The 21,810-nt window shown below is 46.1% G+C and overlaps 2 protein-coding genes across 3 annotated transcripts in view; one reads left to right on the top strand and one right to left on the bottom strand.

Annotated features, from left to right (window-relative positions):
* Positions 1 to 902: 902 nt before the first annotated feature.
* On the bottom strand, positions 903 to 17,400 carry Ncstn (nicastrin). Its single transcript, XM_052737646.1, has 17 exons — positions 17,194 to 17,400; positions 15,789 to 15,893; positions 11,143 to 11,266; positions 10,642 to 10,763; positions 10,064 to 10,209; positions 8,172 to 8,322; positions 7,759 to 7,868; positions 7,407 to 7,559; positions 6,745 to 6,849; positions 6,528 to 6,605; positions 5,042 to 5,214; positions 3,756 to 3,858; positions 3,551 to 3,646; positions 3,158 to 3,245; positions 2,768 to 2,922; positions 2,273 to 2,485; positions 903 to 1,693 (listed from the first exon to the last, which is right to left on the bottom strand). The coding sequence occupies exons 1-17, from the start codon at positions 17,276 to 17,278 to the stop codon at positions 1,571 to 1,573; spliced, it is 2,130 nt and encodes a 709-aa protein (XP_052593606.1). The 5' UTR covers positions 17,279 to 17,400; the 3' UTR covers positions 903 to 1,570.
* Copa (COPI coat complex subunit alpha) overlaps positions 17,385 to 21,810 on the top strand; it is a 48,222-nt gene continuing 43,796 nt past the window's right edge. For both annotated transcript variants that reach the window (XM_052737643.1, XM_052737645.1), the window contains exon 1: positions 17,385 to 17,544. In XM_052737643.1, coding sequence (XP_052593603.1) covers positions 17,505 to 17,544 — 40 coding nt within the window. In that variant the 5' untranslated portion in view covers positions 17,385 to 17,504. The remainder of the gene's footprint in view (positions 17,545 to 21,810) is intronic.

Consider the following 21,810-nt stretch of genomic DNA (forward strand, 5'->3'; position numbering starts at 1 on the left):
AGCCCCACATAGGCTTCCACCCCTGCTGGCTCTCTTCTCCCACCCTCCGCTGACTCAGCCACAGCCCACGGTCACATGCAGCTCTGCTCTACTCCACTCTACAATTCTGCCTCCATGAAGATGCAGGGAATTTGTCTCCAAGAGCTGAGGTTCTTTCTGAAGCGGTCCCAAACCACCCATGTGGTGAGCGACAAAAAGTCCACCCTTGGTGGAGGGCCCGAACTCCTTAGCACGCCAACCAAGAACCTTCTGGTGTGGCCCCCCCAGCCTCATCACCTCCTGCTTATCCTCATGGTTCACCCACACTGAGTACACTTACCATTTCCCAAATGCATGCCTTCGCTGGTTGTGCTTCTGCAGTGTGGTGAATTCTAAATCCTAACCCAGTCACTCCCATCCACTGCCATGAATCCCATCTGCAGCACATCACAATGCTCCTCCTGTTGATCGCACTAAATGTTACATCCAGTTGTGGATCTGTCTTTGCCTCTCACTCCAACCCTGAGCTCCTCAAGGCTAAGGGTTGCATCTGCTTCATCCCTGTACCTGCTCAGAGTGAATAAAATAAGTAGAGCCGGGCAGTAGTGGCGCACACCTTTAATCCCAGCACTCAGGAGGCAGAGCCAGGCAGATCTCTGTGAGTTCAAGGCCAGCCTGGTCTACAGAGCGAGATCCAGGACAGGCACCAAAACTACACAGAGAAACCCTGTCTCGAAAAACCAAAAAAAAAAAAAAAGTGAAACTCTGCTAATACTGTTCTTCTAAGAGAGGCTCTGGGGCTGTCAAAGCCCTTCTTCATCTGTTTTAACAGTATCTGACTTCTGGAGAGCAAGGCAACACACACTGTGTTCTGGTCCAGGGTCACTGAACATCGTGATCTGGGAAGAATACAAAGCAAAAAGTACAAACTGTATGGGATAATTTTAATGAAACTTGCTATTTATATATTTACAAAAAAAAAGGAAAAAAAACCCCAACAAAAATAGATATTACAGTTTAATAATAAAAGGTCCAACTGAGCACTGTGGGCTAGAGGTGGGATACCCACCTAACAGCATGCCCACCCTACCATATCATCTGGGGGACCTGGAGAAAGGACAGTGAGCAAGACAGCTGGCTCAGCTAGAGAACCCACTCTTCTCCCCAAGGGTTCGAGGCAGTTTGATCCTGATGCTCAATCCTTCACATCCTTCTTCCTGGTCCAGCAGGTGGTTGGGACAGCGGTGGGGGCAGGGTGACAGTGGGATCAGAGGGAGGTACAGGGCAGGATGGAAAGACAGAGGTATCCCCAGAAAGGGCAGACGAGGGTGGGTGACCGGGGTGTCAAACAGGAGCAGGAAGCTTCTATCACAACCCCTGGTATTGGAGAAGGAGGAACAGGAAAGGGGAGTGGGGAAGGGAGGCAACTTGCCCATCTCTCCCTGTCTCCACTCACAGCTCCAGTCCGTGTGTCAACCCCGGTCTAAGGCAGACCCAGAGGCAGTCCAGTGACAAATCAGTGGTTTGTTCCCAGTGGAACAACTGGTCTAGGAAGTGAAGTCCACAGCTGGCAGGAGAGCTGGAGTCCTCTTCAGTAAGACACGGCTCCTGGCTCTCGGGGAGCAACGAAGAGGATGTCGGCTTTGGCGTTGACGCAGTAAGTGACGATGAGAGAGAAGACGAGGATGCTGAAGCCCACGATCAGGGTGATGAACTGCAAGGGTGAAGGTATGGGCAGGAAAGAAAAGAGTTCTCAGGTGCCACCCCTGTCTTAGGTGACTCGGGAAGAAACAACATCATAATTCAAGCAGTAGACTCAAGTACCAAGAACAAGCAACAGCCATGGGCAGCATCTTCCCAGTGAGCAGACCGGGCTCTCCTTAGGCGAAAAGAGCTGTGTCTGTTCTTTGTTTACGAGATCTGAAGGTAGGCAGGACCCCCGGCCTTGGGCCTCTGGCTTTATACTTATTCTCATGACTTACTTATAACAGGGGCTCAATAACCAGCCGACTGACTCCTCCCAGCCCGGCCATAAAGTAGATGCTAGGGGGGAGTGGGAGATACAGATCTCAGATCCAAACAGGGCTCTCCCGAATAAGTACGCACTCTATCAGTGCAGAGAGACCTCCTAATGGGAGGCAATGGCAGACCAGCCACAGATTTGCGCTGGTTTTGCTCTAACTCTGGGACAAATGAGAAACAACAGAAAGGAACCTAACAGAACTGAGACAAGAGGTAGTGAAAAGACCCCAGCGGAACTCAACCCCCCACCTCACCTCCAGCCCGGTCTCACCTCAAGTTCTTTGCTGGCAATTAGGAATATCCGCGCTTGGATGTCTTTCCAGCGGCTCTCGGACCACGTAGAATATTCTGTGGAGCCCCACTGACTCAGTTCAAAGGCAGGGGACAAGGCCCTGACCAGTCGTACTGTGGAGCGCACACACCGGGGGAGCCGCTCTGTCTTGTTGGAATTCAAAGGGCCTTGTACCCAGGAGTATTCATACAGCTGCACAAGAAGACAGGCCACAGCACAGGGCTGAGATGACATTCCTCTCACTTGCTCCCTGTGCCCCTATTAGCACCATATTCCAGCCAACTCCATCACCTAGCTGACCCTTCATCCCACAGGTGGCCTCACTTCACCCGGGCTACCGCTTCCTCAACGCGCAGGTTTGTAGGACCGTATCCCTCTCCCTTGCCACGCCAATCCCCACATCTGCCCAGCAGATCTCCAACTCTTTCAAGGGAAAGAGGCCCCAGGACACCTCCGACACCCACCGCCACTCACATCCTTGCTTTCATTTGGGACTTTACTTGGATCCTGGCACTGCTCTCGGGTGAGGTTGGTCACCTTGCCCGTCAGGTTTGCCAAGGCATACTGCACAACATAGGTCGTGTTGGTAGGGCTGGAGACAGCGATGTAATGTTGAAGAGGCCCGTCATCTGATTGCAGGCCAAAGGGAAAGGAAGGTGTGGAAGGTGAGGTCAAGGTGGGCAGAAATGGGCAGGGGCCAGAAGGGGGCAGGTTAACAGAAAAGGACCCAATAAACATCAAGAAAGGCAAACAGGGAGAAAGAAAGCAGAGAGGGAAAAAAGAGTAAAGATTAAACCAAAAGGATGCCTTTTTCTCTATGCGCTGTGTCAGGTAGGGATCCCCCTTCTCACAGCAGATGCTTACCCAAATAGGACCTGAGGTCCTGTCTGAGGATAGACTGAAACCATGAGTTGTTGGATCTAACCAGGAACCCATAGAGCAGACGTGTTACCTAGGGTTGGGACACCGAGAAGAAAAAAAAGGCTGTGACGAGCAGCAAGACCAGGAAAACAATGAGCAGAGATGAGTTGTAAGATAGGGACTCTACCCGGGCTGGGAGACAGTGGCCAATTCACAAGGATGTAAGGATGTAGATGAAGCCCATTCAAGAACTCTCAAGGGTATCATCCTTGCAGGCATGAACAGGCATGCTAAATTCCAAAGTTTAGAAAGTTGACGAGGACCACAGAGAAGGGGGACAGCCTGTGTTAACAGAAACAAAAGGACCGGGGGGGGGGGGGGGGCATCTTTTCTTACTGTTTGGGGATCAGCCTGAATCGAATCACTGGAGTTGGTTCCTCCCGCAAGCTCATACAATGCACGTGCCAGCACTGTGGCCACATTCGCCAGCGCCTGCAGCAGGTGAGGAGAAGGGCTAGATGGCTCACCAGTCTCCCAGGGCTTCACTTGTAGCATTTCTGCTGTATTCCCCATGCTCCCACTCAGCCCAGGTCAGTGCTACCTTGGCAGTGTCTGTCACAAAGTTCAGATCCTCTTCTGGGCTCTGCCACTCAGGATAGGTCACGTTAATGTTCTCAGCGGTGTCATAAATGCTCTGGTAATACCTGCCAGGAAAGTCAGCATGAGCCCTGGCTAGATAAGCCAGGTCCTCGTGCCTTTCTCACCTAAATGTCCTCATGTGGGAACTTGCTATCTCATTTTTCATCATCCAGTGGGAAACGGAGAGAGAAAAGTAGGCTCCATTATTGAAGAGTACTAGAAATGAGGAAGTAGGAATGACGCTGGGGTAAAGAAATTTGAATCCTCTGCTGCTGGACCAAGTATAAAAAGTAAGCCAGCCCTAAGCACTGGACACACAGGAGGCTGGCTGGCTTTTCAGAGAGCTAGCGCCGTGCATGAGTGTTCTCACGAATGCTCACAGTGACAGAGGGGAGCTGTCGGTGCTAAGATCAGGTGTGCTCACAAACAAATACAGACATTGGATCAGGTCACTGTGATTGTCCCCATGAGCTCCAAGAAAACAGATTTTAAACAGCACCCTTAGCCTTCCTACTCAAATGCCCCTTATGCAGGAATAAATTGCTGCCCCATACAGAGCCAAGTCAACCACATAATCAAGTGAATTATCTCTTACCCCACAGCACCCCCCCCCCCCACACACACACACAAAAGGATTTGGAAAGCTGACAGTAATCTAGAACCGTCACCCCCTGAGTGAGTGAGAAAGGATCTTTGCTAGGGTCAGAGAATCAAAGTTTAAGCATTTTTATTTAAAAACTCATTTGGCCCCAACGAGGCTAGAGAGCGAGCCACCTAGCCTGAGTGAGAATCCTGTTACCCTGGCCTCAAGTTAGGAGCAACGTGAAGGCCTCCAGAACCAGGAGAAAGGTAACTGGTGCCTTCTTACCTTCAGAGTCCCCTCGTACACTCAGCCACGGGCACCTACCACGTGGTGAGAACATGTTACATTTCAGACTAAGAACACTGCTTGTGGACCCCAGACAGAGTCACTCTTGTCCTCCAGCCGAGGGACTCCCTCCATCTCCCTCTGTGGCCCCTTGGGAAGCCGGGAGAAGTGGGGTCCCAGCAGAGAATGACTGCATAGAGAGTGCTAAAGGTTAGGGAGCAGCCTTCCAGGCCTCCTTGAATGGCTGCTGGATGAAGACTCCAAACTTCCTGGAGTTTTTGGAGGAAGTGAATGGGGTGGGAGAAGACAGCAATCTTCCTCCCAGACTACAGAATAGACTGCCTCTGAAAACGAAGAAGGTATAGGGCCAGGGGACTTACCGATTATGGAAGGAACCAGAGTGGTCAGCCAGAACTACACCAGAGATGTTTCGAGCCCGAAGAAACCGCTGCAGAGACGATGGTGGAAGGGCCTGTGACTGACCCTGTCTCTTGAGGACGACTTCGGGGACACCAGCACCACTCTTCTCCAGAGTGACCAGAAGGTCCTCCACCTGAGGAAGGAACAGGAGCAGACTGCTGGGAGTGGGGGGGGGGGGAGGGGTCTCTCGGCCTATGCTCTCCTAGATACAGTCTTCAAACGCTCTGGAACCCAGACTGAACTTCCCACAGTTCCCATGGTTCTTTCCACAGTTAGGAAATTAGAGCGCAAAGAGGCCTGGTTTTTCCACATTTTCAGGTAAGTTCTGTCCTCGGACTCGGCCTTACTCTCAGTGGGTGTTTCACGTATCATTTGTTGTGCAGAATTGGAGGGGCCAATCAACAACAGAATGCCAGCTCTGTAAGCCATTCTCTGAGTGCTGCAGGACCAAAGCAGGGGGACAGCAGAGGCCGACAGCAGAGGCCGACAGCAGAGGCCGACAGCAGAGGCCGACAGGAGTGGCAGCAAGAGCGCTCCAAGGAGAAAAGTAGGCGTACAGCCGCACTGGGTAGGGAGGACGAAGCCATGACTAAGCGTGAAGGAAGAGGTCGGCCAGGCAGAGAGATGGCTCACTGGTTAAGAGCACTTGTTGCTTTTGCGGAGGACCCAGGTTTGACCCTCAGTACCAACATGGCGGTTCATAACCATCTGTGATTCCAGTGCTAGGGGGTCTGCCCTCTTCTGAGCGCCCTGGGCACCAGACACGCATATGGTGCATTATGGTGCAGGCAAATACTCATACATATAAAATAAAATAAATCTGTCCGCGCTCCCCCTCCCCCAATAAAGTGGAGGGAAAATTGGGCAGGAGCCTAATGCAGGCGGGACTCCAGCAGGTAGCCTTGACCACTGGGTCCATAGGACAGCAAGACTAGAACAGAAGGAGCAAGTCACACCTTTAATCCCAGCACTTGGGAGGCAGAGGCAGACAAATCTCTGAGTTCAAGGCCAGCCTGGTCTAAAGAGTAAGTTCCAGGATAGCCAAGGCTACCCTGTTTTGAAAAACAACAAAACAAGAGAGAGAGAGAGAGAGAGAGAGAGAGAGAGAGAGAGAGAGAGAGAGAGAGAAGAAGAAGAAGAAGAAGAAGAAGAAGAAGAAGAAGAAGAAGAAGAAGAAGAAGAAGAAGAAGAAAAAGAGGAGAAGGAAGAGGAGGAGGAGGAGGAGGAGCAGGAGCAGGAGGAAGAGGAGGAGGAGGAAAAGAAGAAAAAGAGAAGGGTCACTCACTTGTCAGGAGTGATAGTATTTAGGTGCTGAATGATCACAGAGAACTACCTATTCCAGGGAACCAATGAGATACCACCGTGTTTATGATTCTTTTCACAAAGCAGTGGTGTTCATCTTTAGCCAATACCTAATTTTATTCTTTCTCTTATCTGTTGGGTTACCTGGTTCTTCACAGATTCATTTTTCTGAGACATGGGATCTGTGTGCATCCAGAGATCTAGTGAAGTTCTTAAGGCCACCTGGGAAGGATAAAGAGCAACATGTATGATCTGTCTCCTGCTGTGACCCATGTCTGGGAGACAGACATCAGGGGATGGGCGGTGTCTGCAGAACAGGGTGCTTAAGTTCAAGGAAGAGGTTGAGGATAGAGGCTCACACCTGTCCCAGCTCCACAAATGAGTCAATGTTCTCTAGCCGCACCGGAAACTTGCCGTTCTCCATGTCATAGACCATCCTTGAGCTGCCAATGTAGTCAAAAGTTTCCTGAGGGGTGGAGACAGGAGAGATTCCCAAGGGATAGGGCAGTCGGAGGTCAACAAAGCGGGTTGCTTTCTTGGGTCATCTCAGCCAACAGTCATCTTACAGCCATGTGACCTACCACCCCCAACAACGTCCCAGCTGTCTCTCACATGCATGCATCACGGGATTTTTTTTTTTTTTTTTTTTTTTTTTTGAGCCTAGAAGTGGGGAAAGCAGCCTCTGTAAAGGCTCAAAGCAAACACCAGGTGTTACACAGTTCCTTCTTGAGTCTCCTCTATCTCCACAGCTCTGGCTGCTATTACCTTACACTTCAGCCAGGCTGTAGCACCACAGGGATTGGGACAGTAAACACGAAAGGAAGGCTCAAACAGGTTTTGTTATTGGGGGAGAGAAGGGGTGACACATTGATTCAGGAAACATAAGCTTCCTAAAACAGAGGATTCCAAGGGGGAAACAGAGACACATGCAGAAACCGATTAACAGCTCAGGTCAATAATTCCTCTCCCACCACTACCATCCCCTTCCTCCTTGCCATCTTGCCCTAGGGGAAAGGCCCTTACCCCCTGGAAGAAGACAAACATCACATTGCGGGGTAGGCTGGTCACATCAGGTGCCTTGTGCAAAGCTTCAGCGGCAGCCAGCTGCGTGACAAAAGAGGCTACAGCACTTTCTGCCCCTGGGGCCACATTCCAGAAGAAGGACCGGCTATCCAGCTGGAATAGCAGAAGACAAGATAGGGTGGTGTGCTTTAGAACTGGACCAATAGAGCCAAGCCTTCTCTTTGGGGTAAGTATTGGAGCCAAGGAGTCCAACAGCCCAGCTCCCTCTCCATTTAAGGCTCCCCAGTGTGTTCACTCTGAAATCAGACATATCTACAGAGCCCTGCCCATCCTGCACAGGGGCAACACTCACCCGGGTGGCAGCAACCACAACCCTGTCATCAGGTTCTAATGCCCCAGATGTATTTATAGGCTTGAGCATGCTCCAGACGTTGTAGTCGGATAAGGGGTCACAGACGATCTCTGAGTAAGACACAAACAGTGAGAGATCAATAGGACTAAGGGAGAGGGTAGTTGTAGAGAAGGCCTTCAAGACCGTTTAGACTCAGTCCCCATGAACTCCAAGGACCACATTCCCCACCTTCAACAGCTCTAGCTCTGGCTCGCTACCACCATCCATTTCAGGTGCAGGTTGCCATCTCTTTAAAGTTCTCCCATCCAGTGCCTACTGCCCGGGCCCATTCTTCCCTGGATGATCTCACCAACCTCCCTGGCTGGGTCCACCTCCCTCACCCCAGTTGGCCTGCATGGCTTGGCTCTGCCTACCTGGGTTGATGCTGAAGGTGCTCTGGATGAAGCTGCGCCGCATGCAGGTGGCGGTGCTGATGACGGCGTGCATGTGTGAGAAGAGCTGCATAGCACACAACGGGAAGCTTGGCGCAGAGCCGTTCTGACCCAGGTTGTGATCTTGATAGCACTGGAGAGGAGATGGACCCCACTGAGACAGCTAGCTGTGGAGGCCCTCTCTCGCTTTTCAGGAAGAGGAAGGCCCAGCTCCATTCTTAAGCCACTCCCTTTTGGGAGACATAAGTCCCCAAGCTACAAGTGTCCTGGGATAACCATATAAGGTCAAAGAGAAAAATTCCTCAATCAGTACAAACAGCATGGACTCAACAGATTGGCTGGAGCAGATGAACTTATCCGATTCTAACTGGTGTGGTCCAAGCGGCAGTCACCAAAGGATCTTGCTACAATTTACAATGGCCCCAAACTCATAATCCTGTATCGGCTTCCCCAGCATTGACAGTACAGGTGTGTGCTACCATGCCGGGCTCCAGCCACTGTTCTTAGTGTGACCTGATATGAGGAGCACTGGCTATAAATAAAGAACAAAAATTCATGGCCAGCAACTCATTTTGTCATTCTAAAGACAAATCTCTTGACTTAAAATGAAGATGCTAGACTAGACAGACGTATTAGAGCTGTATACAACTGATCTAAGATGGCTCAGTGGGTAAGAATGTTTGCTGTGTAAACCCGAAAAGCTATGTTCCAATCCTAGCACCCATGTAAAAAGCTGGACATGGCCGAGCATGCACCTGTAACCCGTGATGCTGGGAAAAAGACAAGAGGATTGCAGGTGCTTGCTGGCTGCCAGCCTAAGTTCAGGTTTCCTGTCTCAAGGGAGTAAGGTGGAGAGTGATAGGGCAGGATATCAGATGTCTTCCTCTGGCCTTTACATTATATTCTCATTTATACATATGTGCATATATACATATCACACACACACACACACACACACACACACACACACACACACACACACGCAGAGAGAAAGAACCTCAGGGATTTACTGAACTCAATCTCTCAACTCCTAGTCCAGTGCTCTCTTTGTGTTTTTGTTTTGTTCTGTATCAGCTAAGGTCTCACTGTACTGGTCAGGTTGACCTATTCTAGCCTGTGCCTGGGATTAAGCATGAGGCGTCACACCTGGTCCAACGTTCTTTTTTTTTTTTTTTTTTTTTTTTTTTTTGGTTTTTCGAGACAGGGTTTCTCTGTGTAGCTTTGCGCCTCTCCTGGAACTCACTTGGTAGCCCAGGCTGGCCTCGAACTCACAGAGATCCGCCTGGCTCTGCCTCCCGAGTGCTGGGATTAAAGGCGTGCGCCACCACCGCCCGGCTCCAACGTTCTTTTTATGTAGCCCTGGCTGTCCTGGAACTAGCTATGTAGACCAGACTGGCCTTGAACTCAGAGATCTGCCTGCCTCTGCCTGGGATTAGAGTGCTGGGATTAAAGGCATGTGCTACCACTGCCAGCTTTTTATCTGGTTCTTAACCGTGGCTGAACACCTTGCTTCATATTCTTCTTCCATGTACTTCTGTCCAGTCTAAAAGCTTTCATTGCTATAATATCAGATAGAAAGCAATGGTAGAGGGAAATGTCAAGACACTAAACAATAAACGTTTTAGTTCTTGTTCTGTTTGTGAGACAGGGGCTTCCTATGTAGCCCTGGCTGGTCTGGAACTAGCTACGTTCCAGAATCCTGAATGCTGGGATTCAGGCATGCACCATCACACTTGACCAAACTCCTTGGTTGTTGTTCTGAGGAGCCATCTTTCAAGGTGTGCACCAGCAGAACAAGCCTCCCTCCAAACAGGGCAGGCACATGAAACTAATCCTTTCTCACTGGGACTGCCAGAAGCTGGCAGAGTCAGTACCTGCTTGATGACCTTGGTTTCACTCTCATCTTCAAGAAGAAAGATGGGAAAACTAAAGTCTTCATAAGCCAAGCCATTGCCCAGTTCATTCCACAATGTTTGTTTGCAGTGAGCAAACTCTGCCCCATAGGAGTTGGAGTAAATACCTGAAGGAAGGAAGCAGGGAGGGGTGTAGGGAACAGTTTATTGAGGCACCAAGTATGTCGGGACCAGGAGAAGTATGAAGGGTAGGATGTCAGAGGCTGGGGCTGAGAGTACAGGAGGAGGCAATGACTCTAAGAGGCAGCCATCAGTCAGTCATTCACCAGTCCCACTAGAACAGAAACCGGGATCAGGGAACCCTAGGCTGGCAGATTAGGTACCTGAGCATGTGACAAGAAGGAATGGTGGAAGAGGAAGAGGAAAGAGGATGAAGTATGTGGGTGTATGTGGTGAGGGGGGGGATGGAGGGTGGGGAGTAGGGACGAGTCAGTTGTACACAGTCTACAGACATATGCCCCCTGCCCCCGACACTTGACAGTGGTGCAACCATGTGCTTTGTACAACAGAAGGTTCTCATGCTCTTTTGAGGCCCTTACCGAACCCGTCATTTGGGCACTGCACACTAGGGGAGAAACCTGAAGTCGAATTGGGTTTGGCCAGAGTCACTGCAAGACCAGCAATTCTGCTGGTTCTCCCCTTCAGCTTCTCTATCACATCCCTGGAACAGAGAAGGACATGAAAGAAGACAGGAAGACATCAGACAGATTAATACTCAGGATGGAAACAACTAGAGAATTAGGGACTCAGAACTACCAACTTACTTCTTTTCTTTTGGGGCTTAACTTCTGAGTCTGGACCATGGTCCAGCCTGAGATCAGGGTTTCATCTACCTTGTCCCTGAGTGATTTTTTGGACACCCCTCCTTCTTCCCTGAAGAAGGTCTAATTTTGAGATCAATAAGATGATTCCTTTTGATGTTATCTCTTCTTTTCTGAATATAAACGCTGCTTCCTACCCCACAGAAGTCGCCACTCATCAGTCAAGGAACAAATCTTTCTCTCTACATATAGTCCCAGGAAGACACATACAGTTCTCACCTGATGAAGAGCTTGCCCTCCAGTAGAACCATGTAAGGGGGGTTGGGGCCATCCGTCAACACCCACTGCAGATCCTCTTCTTTCTCCACTACGTGGATAACCCCTGTATCCCCACTAATTGAAGCTGCCGGGACAGAATGGGTCTAATTAAAGCTCCTCCCACAGTTGATAATTCTGCAGATTTTTTTTTTTTTTTTTTAAACAGGGTCTCACTATGTAACCCTGGCTGACCTGAACTGACTGTGTAGACCAGGCTGGCCTTGAATTTGCAGTGATCCTCCTGCCTCTGCTTTCCAAGTGCTGTGATTCAAGGCCACCACCTCCAGCTTCTGCAGATCTTTTATCTCTAAGGGTGTCACAAAATATTAGGGTAAACACCGCCACTTCTAGACTTGAAGAGCCGAATGACCCGTTTGAAGGAGGAAAAGGAGAACAACAGCCCAAGAGGACTCATTAGAAGTCTTGTGGGAGTTGCTTTTTAAAGCTTGGCCTTGGGTCATTAGGACTGTACAGCAGGCACTTTACCCTTGAGTCCTCTTGCTGGCCTTCCCAGCCTTTTCATTAGATGCTGGAAAGGCCCTGAAACTGTCATTTTCTTTTTGCCCAATTCCAACAACCTCACTTAACCATATATACAAGATTCTAGAACACTAGACATCCACGTTTCAAAATCTGATTTTTCCTCCAGAAAGTGCCACTCTCCATTTCCAGCTCCAACGTCTAGCTTTGATCTTCCTTTGAGAAGACACAGATTCCAAGATCTCAATAGCCTTCTTGGGTCACCATTCTCCAGCCTCCTTTGGGAATGTCTTTATTTGCTCCTGGCCAGTTTTAGGTGATTTTAATCTAGAACTCTGAGCTCTCTAGAGCAGAGCCTCCCAGTTGATAGGCCTGGAATGGACTGAAGACATGCTGATAACCACCGGACTCCTTCCTGGGAATCTAGGATCTCAAAAGACCCTCAAGGGTAGACTCCTTGTTTACCCAGGATGACCTATGAATAATAAATCTAATATTTCTATGCATCTCATTATGTGACAAAGACCAGAAGTACTGCTTCAGAGGATGGATGACCCACAGACCAGGGTGTTTACAATTTGACATGATACCCTGAGTCTCTAGAGATCCACGTGGAGACATCCTAGGGAAGACTGGATGTGCTCTTCAAGAGTTACTTTAAACCTGTTATTCAGCACAACTGTGGAGTACAATTACAATGAAAGTATTCTTTGCTTTGCTTTTTAGGACTGAGTCAGAGGCCTTGTGGACAATACTCACACTACCAATGAGCTGTACTCCCAGCCACTGGAATTTCAGAAAATATAAATGCCTAGGCCTTCTCTCAGTAGGACCCGGATATATGTATTTGCTAAAATTACCATATGTAATTCTACGCTTCTAGACCACAGCACTGAAACAGACTTGCAAACTGGCAGAAGATTGAAAACCATCAAGTACTTCCTTCCCAATTGCTAACCAAACAGAATGCTTCTCTCAGGACATCTAATAAAAAGTAAATACAGAGGAACAGTCTACAACATTTACCTATGGCTTATATATAGTGAACACTTCACAGGATCATGTCCATAGCAATAATAAAACATGGAAGAACAGCAGAGTCGGGGACAGCCCCAGTTAAGCTCCAGATACTAACGAAGGTTTTAAGTAAAACAATAGAAAGAAGAAAATAGTACTTGCTAAAGCTCTTAAAACACAAGAAAAAGAAAAGCTAGTGTAGTAAATTGAAAATAGATAGATAAAGGTAACTTCAGCTCAAGGGAGGACAGGGAAGAGACAACTGTGCATTCTGGACTGAAGAAACCTGGATTCGCATCTGGGTCCTAACTGGTGATTGCATAGTTTTAAGTAACGTGTTTGCTTTCTCTGGATCTTCAGTAAGGGACAGTTTTCTTATCCCTATTCATCTTCTACAGTGGGGATAGAGGGCAAACAAAGTTACAGGTAGCTCTCTTTGAGCACTTTAAGGATCCAATAGAAGTAGGTCATAATAATCAGAAAATCAAATCTGGAGCTCAAATTTTCTCCTCAGTTTCATTATGCTCCCAACCCTAATTAAAAAGGGCGTTGCCTGTGAAGGAATGGACAGATGTGATGAAGCAAGACTCAGAATAAGTAGGTTGAAAGGAAACAAGATCCTAATGAGGAAATGGCCAGAGTCCAGCCCCTCCCTCTTCTCTTTGCACTGGCTGTGGCTTTATCTCCAGAGGCTACTGCTTTGTTTCCCACAGGGCTGCCTGAAGAATATGCAATGCAATGACTCATCTCCAAAGCAGAGTTTTTAGAGCCCAGCTTCAGGAGGATGGGGTCCTTGCAGTCAGGGTCGGGCATGTCCAGCAGTCTGATCTCATTCTACCCTGGACCTAGTTCTCCTTCATCCACAACTCAGATGAGAAACTAAATCCAACAAAAACCTTAAGACTGTCTATAACTAATGAATATACTAGCATTGTTTCTTGTATGGGAGACATGGGACAATTAGCTCACAGAAGTACAGGTAGAAAAGTATTAACTACCCCTGAGCAAATTCCTTACTTTCCAGTAACTGAGTTTCTTCTTACCAAGATGGAAGGTTTCCGGCAACCACATAATACTGTTTGATACTTTATTCCACATCAACAACAGACATTTATTTGAAAAGTGTTTGAAGCAGGAAATGGAGGACCATGCCTACATTTGCAGCATTAGGAGGCCTGAGGCAAGAAGATCACAAGTTCAAGACCAGCCTGGGCTATATAATAAAATCCTGTCTTAAAAAATGGGAAAAGAAAAAACAAAAAAAGATACTTTGACTTTCAGCTTTGTGTACCACTATTCCAGCCATTATTAAAAGCATAAGCTAAAATTCAGAAATGATCGATTTGATGATAAAGCCAAGATCAGACCCTGTTTATCTACAAAACTATATCCTGACAGAGCTACCGTTCATGGAAGACTAAAATCTGATGATAATAGATAGCTTAAGCAGAAAACAGGCTGTGATTTTTATCTTATTTTTTTAATATGTGTAGTACCCAGAGATTGAATTCAGGGCCTTGTGCATATTAGGCAAGTGCTCTACCACTGAGCTACACTTCCAGCAATTTATACAGTGTTGAGAATAGTAGTGTTGTCATGGAATTCTGTTTTGGAACACACTTACAAAGCATAAGGGTAAGTCCAAATATTTCCCTTATTTCTCTTACAACTATTTGGTGGATGGGATGGGCAACGGGGTCTCCAGCTCAGGCTGGCTTTGGCACCCTACTTCCTGGGTGTTGTGATTATAGAAGTGCCACTATATGTAATTCATATGGTGCTAGGGACAAAAACCAGGACTTTCTATTTGCTAGGAAAGCACTCTACCGACTACTTACATCTCCAGTCCCTATTTGGCATTATGTGTACGTGTGTGCACATCCTATGTGCAAATGCCTGATAGAAGACAACGTCAGCTATCTGTCCTTGTCTTCTCTTGTTTGAGACAGGATCGCTTTGCTGTTTTTTTGCTGTACACAACAGACTACCTGGCCTGTGAGTTTCTATGGATTCTACTGTCTCTCTATAGGAGTGCTAGGATTATAAGCAGTCACATTATGCCTCTAGCTTTTTTTTTAAATGTGGGTTCTAGAGTTCAAATTCAGATTGTCACGCATGCCCAAGAGCTTTTTTACCCAGGGAGCCATGTCCCCAGCCCTTAGTTGTCAAAAACAGACAAACAAACAAACAAACAAACAAACAAACAAACACATACGTATATAAATATTTTTTAAAAATTATTTATATGTGAGTGTTTTGCCTGCATGTATGTATGTGCACCCACATGTGTGCTCAGTGCCAACAGAGGTTAGAAGCATCATCACATCTCCTAGAACTGGAGTAATGGATGGCTGAGAGCCACCATGTGGGCCCTGGGAACCAAAAATCAGCCCCCTGCAACAAGTTCTTAATCACTGAACCATCTCTCCAGGCCCCTGCTTAGCATTTTTAATGTCTTTTCTTCAACTAGTATACTGCCCTTGAAGAAGCTGGTTTTGGGGGTTGGGGATACTAGCTTGAGGGTAGGGATTCAATCACAAAATAACATCAGAAAGCTCAGACAAGTAGTGGTACATGTTTGCAGCCCCAGAACTCAGCAGAAGGCTACAGCCAGACTGGGTTACACAGCAAGGTTCCGCTCAAATTAAAAAAAAAAAAAAAAAAAAAAAAAAGGCTCTTTTGGTTCAAAAACGATCACTCAGAGTGCCAGAGTGATGATTAGATTTCACAGAATATGGGGTTTCTTTTTCCTTAGAGAACTCTATGGTAAGACAGTTAGGAGTCCCACCAGGGTTCAAATCCTAGCATGATTTCTTACTATCATGATGATGCTGGGGAAATTAAGCAATTTCTGTAAGTTTTAGTTCCATCGTTTGTACAATGTTAATAACAAGGATTGTTGCAGAGGTAAAAATAAAATGCACATATTACTAAATTTAAGCTCTTATTAATTATCTTGCCTGGTTTGGCAGATGATAATCACCTCCTATACACACATACACTCTGATTTGAATACCAAGATTCCTAAGCAGGACATGAGTAGTTCTGAGTATCCAGGATACAGATTGAATTATTAATGGCCACAAATACAAATCACAATTTCAACTTACACTGGCAGCCAATCTGATGAGTGGCATTGAGCAGGCGTACACAAGGAGCGGTTTTATTTAAGGGGATGTAGATTTTCCTCTCCACTGAGTTTCCCCCACACAATCCTGACCAGAAGATAAAAAGTATTAGGAAAAAGTGAAAGACATTTGGTATTAGCCTCTATCATCATTAGCTTGATTCATGGTTTAGGTAAATCATTCACTATAATATTTTCTAGCATGGGATTAATGATCATTGTTTTCACTTCTTGGTCACATTATTGGAACATAAGTGTTGCATAAAAGCACCTAGCTATGTATCTTAGGAAGTTATTAAACTCCATGAAGATCAATTAACAATAAATCTAAAAAATGATTTTTCAAAAGAAAAGTCTTTGACTTTAGATGTGTCAGCATCTAGTTGCATGGGTAAACACTTCTGCTTTTCTATCTTGTATGTATATTACTAATTAGTTAGCAAAAGACCTCTGGTCTAAGAATATAGATTAACCAAACCAAACAAAGAAAAGCATTCAACAACAAAACCCAGCTAAAAATCTGAACAGACCTAGGAGAAACCTTACGTCACACATCTGTTCGGTTAATCAAACATCAGATCATTTGTGTGCACACCTAGAGTATGGGGAAGCTGCTGTTTCTTCCTTGAAGATGGTCAAAACCAATGTTAATGTAGGGGAAGATATAGTCATGGTTATAGACAGGATTGTTTGCATGTTAGGGCTTAACTAGAAAGCAATATACATATAAGAAAACATTTATAGCTTTGCTCAATTCTTAGTTGAACACACTATAAAGAATTACAGATGTTAGTGATTGTAATTAATAATTGCAAAATCACTAAATATGCATATACATTAAACGTCTAAAATTCCTTGAATCGTGACTCTCCTCTTAACAGTTTAAAGCAGCCAAGCCCACGTTAGCCTCACTTTAGTAAGTAAAGAAAATAAGGAACACACATTTAGTATAGAACAGGAGGAAATGAGGGCTCTCATTTTTTTTTTCAGTGTTGCAAAAGTGCCCACAAAACAAGACTTATGGTCTCAAAAATACTAAACCAGAGAAAGGAGGCTGAGCTTTTTACACCTGTTCCTTTTGAATGTGGGTGGGGTGGCTGGGGCTTTAAAGAAAACTAGGCATGCTTATAAGGTAGAAGGGAAGGGATCAGGTTGGAAACCCAGAAAAAGGTTAGAGACAAATAAGCGAAACGACGTGCCTCGGGAGATAAGAAATGAAGGTCCAGGCAAAGGGGGAACTTATGTCATGGGAACGAAAGACAAGAAGGATTTACAGGGCGGGGGGACAGAGGGGCAATGGGAACCAGAAGGGCAACGCCTGCACTTGCGATGGGCCGATCCGGACGATTCTCCTTACAGAGCGGAGCTCCGGGGTGGGGTGACCTCACCTGCCAGGATCACGGAAAAAGACAGAAGGAGAAGAAGACCCCGACTTCCTGGGTCAGGCCCAGAGCCGCCCCTAGCCGTAGCCATCTTGCCTCTCCGCTGGGCGGAAGCCTCGGGTCCCTTCCAGTCTCGTATCGGCCTCTCTAGGCTTCCGCCGGCACCGTCTCTGTGGTCCAGCGCTGCAAAGACCGGAAGTTAGTGTCTGGGGAGCTTCCGGGAGCCACGGCCTCCGGTAGCTGACGTGGAGCCTTTGGGAGGGCAACCGGGAGCGGCGGGACCGGGTAATCGGACCTGGGAGCCGGAGGCCTGAAAGATGCTAACCAAATTCGAGACCAAGAGCGCGCGGGTCAAAGGTAGTGAAGAAGAAAAGGGGAACAACGGAGGTTGGATGTTAGGGGCGGTGCTGTCACTAGGGAAGAGAGAATGGGCGGACTCGTCGATCGAATTGGGCCCACTCGAACCAAGAGGAATACCCGAGGGAGGCGGGTTAGGGCTAGTGGAGTCTCTGCAGTCTTCTGTGCTTCTTAGTGAGGGCTGGGACTTTGATTTATTCGTGAAATCGTTCCTGCATTGTGGGGGATCCTTGAGGCCCGCTTTCTATTTCCACCCCCCTCTTCTAGGGGCTGTGCTCCGGCTTTTATTCTTTCTGTTCTGAAGGCCTTTTGACTTTCATGCTTTTTGATGACCGTGTTATATGGAGTACCTCTGGGGATTGGTTCTCAGCCTCTGTCACTGTCGCTTTTTTTGGAGTCAGGAACTGGGCTAATCCATTAGCCAGTCTGCACCATCTCAATGTCCAGTGCAAACGTTGGAGTTTATTGCCTATGTGCCTACAGCCCCGTAAAGTCCTGAGACTGTTAAGGTTGTTCAATGAAATACAAGGTTTGAATATCAGATAAAACAGTTTTTTGGTAATAATTTTTGAAGGACAAAGGCTTGAGAGCACGCGCTTTCAGAATGTTGAAATTAGAAAAGCAGAGAATTAAGTCTACGGGAATCTGGTTAAAAATATATCTGGACTATTTCCTAAAATGCATTATAGTGAAATGGTTTGGAATTTGTTCTTTGGAGTCACGTGTACTTGCTTAGGAATTCTGAAACATCCACTTACAACCTATATGGCCTTAGACGGCATATTTACTATCTCTAAATCTCTATATTCTTATTTTTAAAAATAAGAGTAATTAACATTCTCTTATAAAAATAATTAAAATGAGAAAGTATATTAAATATGTTTATAATAATGCCTGGCCAGACTCAGTAACTCAAAAACTGGAGGCTACTTAATACGAGGCTATATTCTGAGCAGTTCTAAGTCTCATGAGAAATTTGGTCACGAAGGGTACCATTAAGAATTCCTACTACCACCATAGCTATGTAGAAAGCCTGTCTCAAAATGGCAAAAAAGAAAGAAAAGAACCATCATCTCTGGTGCAGTTATGGTGGCTTTAATCCCAGCACCCTGGAGCCAGATGCAGGTCGATCTCTGTGAGTTGGAGGCCAGCGTGGTCCATACAGTGAGCTCCAGGCCAGTCAAAACTACACAGTGAGACACTATCCCAAAAAAGGGTTCTAGGCCTGGAGAGATGGCTCTGTTAGCAAGACTTATTGCTGTTGCAGAGGACTTGAGTTTGGTTCCAGGTTCCCATGTTTGGCAGCTCACAACCACCTGCAACTCCAGCTCCAGATGATCTCCTTTTCTGGGCTCTATGGGCACCTGAACTCACATGTGCCCAAACGTAATTAAACAAACAAACAAACAAAACCAGTTGCTGGTACTTGAGTAGTTGAAATAAGTCTTCATTTCCTATTAGTTCTTTTCAGATGTCTTCTTGGTCAGTAGAAAGGTGTGGGGGAATCAGTTCATGAAAAGTGCTGAATCAGGATTAAGAGTGCATGCTGTTCATACAGAGTTTGGTTCCCATCATCTATGTCATGTGGCTCACAACTGCGTATAACTCCAGCTCCATGGGCTCGAGTCCCCTCTCTGTCCCTCTTCAGGCACCTGCACCACTAATGTGCACATAACCCCCATACAGACACACATGTTGTTGTTTATTTTTTATTCTTTTGGGGGGCCCACCACACAGCTCCTAAATAAATCACACATGGAGGCTTATTCTTACTTATGAATGTCTGGCCTTAGCTTGGCTTGTTGCTAGCATTACTTAACTTAAATCATCCCGTCTATCTTTTGCCTCTGGGCTTTTCTTTTCTCTTACTTCTATAAATCTTACTCTTATTCTGTGGCTTGCTGTGTAGCTGGGTAGCTGGCCCCTGGAGCCCTCCTCCTTCTCTGGCTACTTCTTCTTCCTCTTCCCAGACTTCTCCCTCTATATATTCTCTCTGACTGCCAGCCCTGTCTATCCTTTCTCCTCTCTTGCTATTGGCCAGTTCTTTATTAGACCATCAGGTGTTTTACACAGGCACAGTAACACAGCTTCATAGAGTTAAACAAATGCAACATAAGCAAAAGTAACACACCTTAAAATAATATTTTAGAACACACACCCAATTAAAAATAAAAAAAAAAATTAAGTGCTAAGTTGGACACTGTTGTTCATGTCTGTAAATCCCAGCACAAGAGAGGCTGAGGCAAGAGAATTGCTGTGAATTGGAGGCTTCATGGTGAGACCTATGCAAAAGAAAAAAAGGGAGGTGTTAACAGTATGTCATAAAAATAAAAGAAACACCATGCAAAATAGGTGCCTTCATAAACTTGCTGATAGAGTATATTCATACAGTGTTTTTACAACTAAGCAATAGATACCAGAGTTGGATGTGGTGGCTCTCACCTGTAATCCAGCACATGGGAGGCTAAGGCAAGAGGGTTGCTACAAGTTTGAGACCCTGTTTTAAAAAAACCCAAACATTCATGGGTGTGGTGGCACAGGCAGGCAGATCTCTAGTTTCTGGCTTTCAAAAGGATTTGCTGAAGCCATATGATGGTGCACACCTTTAATCCTAGCACTCAGGAGACAGAGGCAGGCAGATCTCTTGAGTTTGAGACTAGTCTAAACTACAAAGTGAGACCCTGTTTTAAAACATCCAAACATTTAACTTGGGGTTCACAATGTGATCAAATATTCCCAAACATAGCATTTATCTGTAGGTCATTTATTTTTACTATTGAATAGTGTATTGTCTTTATTAATGTACCATTCGGGTAAATTCCTAGGAACATGATCATATAGCCAGAAGGTTTATAGAAAAACTATTGAATATTTTAACTAAATAAAATTTCCCATTGTTCTCACTAAAAAAACAAACTGAATTCAAGGCCAGCCTAGTCTAAAGAGGTTTTTGTTTTGTTTTGTTTTGTTTTTGTTTTTGGTTATTTTTTGAGACAAGGTTTCTCTGGGTGGCCTTGGCTGTCCTGGAACTCACTCTGTAGCCCAGGCTGGCCTCAAACTCAGAGATCTGCCTGCCTCTGCCTCCCGAGTGCTGGGATTAAATGTGTGCACCACCACCCAGCTTTAGCAGATGCTTTTGATAGCCAGAAACTAGAGGTGAAATTTACAAGTTTTCTAAGAGTAAGGTGTTTTTATTTTTGTTTGTCTCTTTTTCTTTCTTTTTTTTTTTTTTTTTGACAAAATCTTGCTTTATAGCCCATGCAGACCTCAAACTCACAATGTTTGTGCTTCACCCTCCCAGATGCCAGGATTACAGGTGTGTGACACCATGCTCAGCTTGTGAGTGTGTGTGTGTGTGTGTGTGTGTGTGTGTGTGTGTGTGTGTGTGTGTGTTCGTGCGCGCACGCGCCTAAGGCACTAGACAAGCCACCCCTCTCCCACTGAAGTAAATCTCCAATTCCAAAACAGCTTAAGATGTGCTAGACTAGTGAGCTAACTCAGTGGTTAAAGTTCTACACCAAGCCTGGTGACCAAAGTTCAGTCCCCAGGGCCCATATGGTAGGAGGAGGGAACTGACACCTGCCAGTTTGTTGTTGTTTTTTTCAAGGCAATGTCTCGATATATAGCCCACATACACACACACACACACACACACACACACACACACACACACACACACGGGTTGTCCTCAGACTTCCACACAATGCACCATGGTATGTGTGTACCCACATGAAAACACATGTGCATACACCCAGTAAATAAATAAATGTAATTAAAAGTTTTAAGTTTGGTGCCTTTGTTCCTTACAGTTATTAAAAAAGAAAAAAGAATGAGTTTCCGTTAAGTGTAAAACGATTTATGTCATGTATTTAAGTGAGAAAGGTTTACAAAATAGCATCGTATAATTTCATGTCCATAAAATAGTAAGGCCTGTGTTGATATGTTGCTGCATTACAAACCCGGACGCACTTCAGACTGTCAGCAGCTCTTTCTTCTCGTTTGTCGTCTTACCATCCTGGTGGAGTAACAAGGACTAGATTTGTTACTTTCCCGCCTTAAATCACTGAACGACTAAACAGAACTACAAAGGTTTCAGACATTGGTCAGTGAAGAGTACAGGAAATTATTTCTTTAGGGAAGGGAAATAAACAGGGTGAGTCCTGTGTTTGTTTAGATTATTGCTTAGAGCGAGATTCCGGGCTGTAATGAAGGAAGAGGGAAGAACCCTGTGGTCTAGCTGAGGAATAGGAGCTTAGTAGTTGGGGC

The sequence above is a fragment of the Peromyscus californicus genome, unplaced genomic scaffold (assembly GCF_007827085.1).
Source record: "Peromyscus californicus insignis strain IS unplaced genomic scaffold, ASM782708v3 Scaffold_14__1_contigs__length_90479793_seg_2, whole genome shotgun sequence".
NCBI lineage: Eukaryota > Metazoa > Chordata > Mammalia > Rodentia > Cricetidae > Peromyscus > Peromyscus californicus.

Coding starts and splice junctions, on each gene's coding strand:
- Ncstn (XM_052737646.1), bottom strand. CDS start 17,278: ATGGCTACGGCTAGGGGCGGCTCTGGGCCTGACCCAGGAAGTCGGGGT. Junction 15,894..17,193: donor TTTTTCCGTGATCCTGGCAG/GTGAGGTCACCC, acceptor TCTTCTGGTCAG/GATTGTGTGGGGGAAACTCA. Junction 3,859..5,041: donor TCTGGTTCCTTCCATAATCG/GTAAGTCCCCTG, acceptor CTTTCCTGGCAG/GTATTACCAGAGCATTTATG.